This window comes from Cydia fagiglandana, chromosome 6 (genome assembly GCF_963556715.1).
Source record: "Cydia fagiglandana chromosome 6, ilCydFagi1.1, whole genome shotgun sequence".
Taxonomy (NCBI): Eukaryota; Metazoa; Arthropoda; class Insecta; order Lepidoptera; family Tortricidae; genus Cydia; species Cydia fagiglandana.
The window spans coordinates 21,154,165-21,160,592 of record NC_085937.1 but is presented as its reverse complement, the minus strand read 5'-3'; the positions used below and the strand labels follow the sequence as shown (position 1 = coordinate 21,160,592).

At 37.9% G+C, this 6,428-nt stretch overlaps 1 protein-coding gene across 1 annotated transcript; it reads left to right on the top strand.

The window, feature by feature from the left end:
• Positions 1-4,730: 4,730 nt before the first annotated feature.
• On the top strand, positions 4,731-6,175 carry LOC134665635 (peroxisomal membrane protein PEX13-like). The gene is made up of 2 exons (XM_063522592.1): positions 4,731-4,827; positions 5,463-6,175. Exons 1-2 carry the CDS (start codon positions 4,810-4,812, stop codon positions 6,111-6,113), a joined length of 669 nt encoding a protein of 222 aa, XP_063378662.1. The 5' UTR covers positions 4,731-4,809; the 3' UTR covers positions 6,114-6,175.
• Positions 6,176-6,428: the final 253 nt, after the last annotated feature.

Genomic DNA, 6,428 nt, shown 5'->3' with positions numbered 1-6,428 from the left:
GAGCAAACTCGGCTCCGTTCGGTAGTAAGGTTGGCATTGGCACCACTTGACGTCCTTTTGCGTGCACGACCACAGATATAATAACGACTTGAACTTTGACGATCCTAAATAGCCAAAAGGGATTACTATCATGCTGTCCCTTTCTAATGTATGGAGTACCATACATTAAGGGTCATTGATTCGTCCCTATACCGCTGTCAACCTTCGGTTTTGTAGGAAGTGTCCTTTCTGTACGGTATCGGTAGTACTATTATTTATATTGTGACCATACCTTAAAAGGAAAATTTTCGTGTAAACATAAACCCCGCTTGGAGGCGTCGGTACATCATCCGTACGTCACAGAATTGACACATCATCGGCGCTTGACCCCGGCCATTGACGGCGTGATTTACCGACGCATGCGTGACCTGGTCACGATCAAGGCCAGAGGCTTAGCCATAACTACAAGGCGTAAATATGTAACAAAAATGATGAGGATCAGTTTGAGGGCATAAATATTAATAAGAGAGGCCTACTTGCAGATTTTTTTTAAATTTTAAATTTTATTCCGTTACGTAAATTTTTTCACCCCGAAATTTTTTGACCTTAATATGGTGCGTTAGCCAACTTAGACGACCTGCCCAAAGGAAAAAAAATGAGTCAAAAAAATAGTCCTCTAATTTTGAACACGATACCGAATATGCCCTTTAACGGATCCTTACTATTTCTAATTTTAATTCGACATGTGAATAAGTTTTGTTTTAATTCTCATTACAATTGTATATATAATTTTAAGTTTAATTTTAATTTTCGATCTCAATTTTAACTGTATTAATTTTAATTTTATTTGACATGTAAATTGGCTTTATGAATAAATGAGTATGAGTATGAGTATGAGTATTTTTGTTATAAAACAGTTTGGTTATTTTTAATTTAAGGTAGCATTCGGGTTTAGGGTGCACCCAGGTCCCTGTGTTCCCTAATTGCAGTATTTGCGGTTCAGTATTGCTGCAGAAAATATCAAAATCAATGTAAACCTTTTTTTTATCAATCTTATAGTGCTGTATTAGAAAAGTCGACCCTAAACCTAAAGTATCAAAAGTGTAGTTTTTTGGGTGAATATATATATCACTTTTGACACTGACAGATCGGTATTGTAATATCGCTGTGACTTCTTTTAAGGGGCCCACTGATTAGAACAAAATTTTGACAGTTCCAAACAACTGACAGGCCGATGCCGTCCGGCGGACATCAGTGGACCCCAAAGTTGTATTAAGTGGAGTGGGAATCAGTGGGCCCCTTAAAACATTGCTCGAATCGGGCCGCCACCATCGACAGTGCGAGTATGTTGCATAATCGTATTACCTTATAATTTAATATCGAAATTAACTTCATTATACTAAACGAGCTACCATAAAGATAGATAAACAAAATAACTTAGAACCACGTCACAGTAAGCACTCATTGCTGTAGTGATGAATATACGAACCGATTTAATGTGACAAGGTACTTAATATTGCTCAGTTCACTTATCAAGATTTGTTATCTAAGAGATGGTCACTGATATGAGCATTGTCCGGACACTTTCAAACCGAACTATATTAAAATAATGGGTATGTCTTAAGGTTACATTCGGTTTGCAAACAGCAGTGTTTCTGGTTAATTTTTTACAGTTTGGGCGAAGTCACTGTCGATGCCGCATTGCTGACAAGATTACCTATATACTAATGTAAAGTAAAGTAAAGTTCAAATTGTCAGTAATGTTTCAGTCGGCAGATTTCGTCATTTAGGTAAACGACAACGTGGCACCTTTTGCTTGAAAACGTCACATTATAAATTATTAACCGAAATAGGCTCCACCACCGAAAATAGTTTGGACTATTAAGGATTCGGATAGGTATATAATCGAGATGCTACACACTAACTAGTTATTACCTATTATGCATTCTAATGATCACTTGTGATCATTGTCGATATTATCTGCCGTATTCGAACTTCAAGATATTCACAAGAGACGACACGTACTAGATCCATTCTAGATACGTTATAGTTTAGATATCAACTAGTTCTCTTTTGCAGCGCAATTCGGGCAACCAATGTCACTTTTACGTTAGATAGAGTAAGATATCTATTAGATGTGAATTGGATCTCTGAGTCATACCCTGTGGAAATCGTTCAAGAGTATCCCCAGAATCGCGCAAATGTCAAATTTGACAGGTTAGATCTTAAACATATTGTTATCGTATCTTGGTGATGTCTAAAAAATGTCTAATAGATGTCTATTTCAAAATCCGAATCGGGCCCTATCAAAATGCATCTAACCAAGTAGCATAACTCTCTTAACTCTTAAGTTACTCTTACTTTAAATGTCCAAGTACCTCAACTTATTGTTAAGTACACACAAGGCCTTTACATGGGTGTTAATAGCTGAAATATGTGTCTGCTAAGTAAAAACTTACATAGTTTCAAGCCTTGTGTTTCCATAGGTACTTAAGGTGTCTAATTTTGGTTAAGTAATAGTTAATTACTTGAGCCTTGGCATGGTTTTGAAAAGCTAATTGGTTAAAATTGAAAGTTAGGTGTCACTGGTTGTCTTAATCGATCTTCTTTTTACACGCTTTTACTTCTTCAGTCTCGTATATTTATACCGGGTGTGACCTGTAATGTAACACGAGCAAATAATTAAAGCATAGATTGTGTTCCTCAAAAGGTGACACTTTTGACAACAACTTTTAAAAATTATGGAGTATTTAGACTCCCTATTTTTCATACAAAATAAATATACCTTCATGGACGCCATCGCCACGCCCATGGACGCTATTTAAAGTGTATTTAAAATCAAACCACAAGTTATTTTTAAAAGTTGCTGAACAAATATTGGTCAGTATGAGGAGTACAGCCTACAGTTAAATTTTTTGCTCGTATAACAGGCCACACCCGGCATACTAGCGACCCGCCTTGGCTTCGCACGGGCAAACCTTAGCAAATTATACACTTAAACCTTCCTCAAGAATCACTCTATTGATAGGTGAAAACCGCATCAAATTCCATTCAGTACTTTTTGAGTTTATCACGAACAGAACAGACGCGGCGGGGGCTTTGTTTTAAGTAGGTATAAGATACCTATTAGTGATGTTTGATTCAAATCTTATAAATTTGATTTGAATCATTTGCTGAAGGTCAATTCTAACGCACATATTGATATGTAAGTGATGTCATTCAGTTATCATTCGCGGCGTGCTTTCGCTAGACTATATTACTTATCCGTACCTACACTACCTACATGTATTGGCGCGAGTGAGATGCACGGGTGAATGTTAACATAATGGGATCATTCTAATGTCAAAATATAAGTTTGGATTGCCGTCCTGGTTTCTGATTTAATTTTGTCAACTTCCGTAATTCCAATGAGAATGCATAATGCATATATTTATGCTATATATAACTTTTATGCTTAAAAAATGCACATCGACCAGACATATTATCTACCTTTATAGGTACTTATGTAAATTACGGGTAACATTCTTAGATTAAATAAAGCCGGCGTTATTGGTGAGCGACATGTCATGAATGTCATTAAACTATTGCAAATCGAGACTCTTATCAAGCTTTTTGAGGATGTTGCGAATTATTCTAGTTTTGACTACTTTAGCCCCCGGGCTCACTCGCGTGAGAACCGTATGAAGAATAAACTTAATTTCTTCGAATTTTAAGATACTTACGTCAAATATTTGCTAAAGATCGGATACCTAGTTCAGCATCAAAAGTGGCGTTTTTGTTTGAAGAAACTTCTTTTTTGACACTGATATATCCGATCCATGTATATCTTTAGCAAATTCTTGACGTTATTATCTTAAAATTCGAATCAGGCCGTATCTTCAAAACTTACAATGAGTAATAACTTAATAAAAGCAAGGTTGGGTAAAGTGTTAATAATAACAATTTGCGGGTTTAATAGCGTGTCCAACTACTCCACATCTAACGTTATTATCCAAACTATTCAGACATTATTCTAAAAACATGTGTAGACGCGAAGAATTCACACAATTTACTTTAAACTACATCGACTTTCACACGACCTTGGGCCACTTTAGCGTATAAACAATATTAAAAAAATTATCACATAATTTACAATGGTCTATCGAAGTCTCAATTTTAAAATTATGTTCAATTTCTTTCTTTGCTATGTTTTCTTTTCATACATTAAGTAACATTTATGAATGCAAATGCCTAAAGAACTACTGAGTACCTAGCTTTTGTATGTAAAAGTTTTTTTTAACGTCGGTGGTAAACAAGCGTACGGATCGTTAATACATTAGTAAGCAGTTATCATAGATGTTGAATGCTTGAAACTTTAGGGATATCAAATTCGCGACGGCTACCCTTCAAAGTCCTGTAAATTCTCTTCTTAGGAGTCCATACTCCGTTAACAATTGCATGAACGGTAGCGTTCTCCCCAAGCAAAATTTTATAGAATGTACAGTAGATTTTCATGTTAATTTCAGTCATATTATTAAGTAAAGAATCTCTTCGAAATAACCCGACAAATCATCAAAATTGCCAGACAAACCCGTCAACAATATGTCGACAAATGAAAATTGAAACTTGAAGTTCAAGTGGGCAATTTAATTTTGAGTCCCATTTAAGAATACATAACTATCAAATTGCAACTCAAAACCTGAGTACTAATTGCGAACTGACCTCCCCATAACATTCCAAATCCAAAGATATATGGACCGGCGATGACCAGTAAAAGTGGGCAGAAGCCACTATATAAACGTGCGCGTGCGCAAGCCATCACACTTACCGAGCGACATCGAGAGTGCAGACATGGCCCGACTTACCATTGTAAGGATGCGGTGATATTCTAGTGATATTCTAGTGGTATTCTAGTGATATTGTAGTAATATTGTAGTGATGTGTGCTGTGAAGTGATCCAAGAATCAAAATTAAGGATTTAAGGAAAATTGTGTCGGAAAAAGGACTTTAAGGACATGCATTGGCGCTTATGCGAAATGTATTGGTACAAGTGAATTATCAATAAAAGTATAAGCGCCAATGGCTTTAAAGTCCTTTTTTGTACGGACTTGTGTCACTTTGACGTGACGGCAGTTAAATCGTTTTCCAATTTTGAAGTTGTGAGATAACAGTTCATATTTGGGGATAATTTAATGTTTAAATTTTCTTACTCTGCATTTCGTAACGATTAAGTGAATATGGGCAACAATTTGAAATAAATGGACCATAAAATTTAGCAATTTTTAAAACATGTATTTTATGATCTGAAGACATAAAAATCAATGCAAAGAGAATCGATTATCACTTACGGTCAATATCAAAATATATTTAAGGGAAAATGTGACAAAAACAAATGCTCTTGACATTTGACCTGGCAAGTGTATCGTATGACTCGAAAGCACTTGTCTCGCCTTTGACTTCATATATTTTTAAAGCGTGGTTAACGTATGTGTGTTTGTCCTCAGGCCGTCCTCGCCCTCATCGGGTGCGCCGTAGCCGAGCCCCCAAGCTACCACTACCCCGCCCCCTCATCTATCCTCGTCGTTGGCGGCCATGGCTCCGGTGGCCACGGCTCCGGTGGCTACAGCTCTGGTGGCTACAGCTCTGGACATAGCAGCCTCAGCAGCGGGGGACATTACACCTCCGTCCCAGTAGGACACCAGACGTCAGAAGGCTACCACATCGACCCTCACCTATTAGACAAAATCAGGCACATCATCCTTAAAGACGAAATCCAAAACCAGGCTTACCAGCAATCTTCTTCATCCCACGGCCATGGTGTCTCTTCTCACTACGGCCCCCCAGCCCCTGTATACGGCGTCCCTCATGACAGAATCGTTGGCATCGAGCTTGAGCACATCCAGCAAGGTCTCCAAGTAGCTCAGTACCATCAAGCTGAGATCGATTCCGGTTACGGTGGCGGTTACGCTGGCGGCTACTCCGGTGGTTACCCAAGCGGTGGCTACTCCAGTGGTGGATCTGGACATGGTTACTCCAGCGGTGGTTTCTCTGGACACTCCGCCGGTCCCTCCATCACGTACACCACCATCGGCGTCCCATCAGGTTCCTACGGCGTCCCATCCCTCTCATCAACTTACGGATCTCCTCATCATTAAAGTCATCGCCTAGTTATAATTGTTGTAAAGTTTCTGTAAATAAAATACTGTAAATGCTCGTTCATTTTCGTTTTACTGTAATTGCGTACTTTAATTGTAGTTTCGCAAGGGACCTTACATGGAACTGGTTTTTGACCTCAGGGGCTTTTGGAAACAAGTCGAATGTTACGCAATGTGTTACATATCTTGCAATGCATTCTTGAATTTTATGTACATTGGTGAGGTTATTTAGTAAATATTGTAAATGTCACATAAACATTTACAAAGTTTAACCAATCCATACTTTTCAGATAAAAGTGATCGTAAACTGATGAA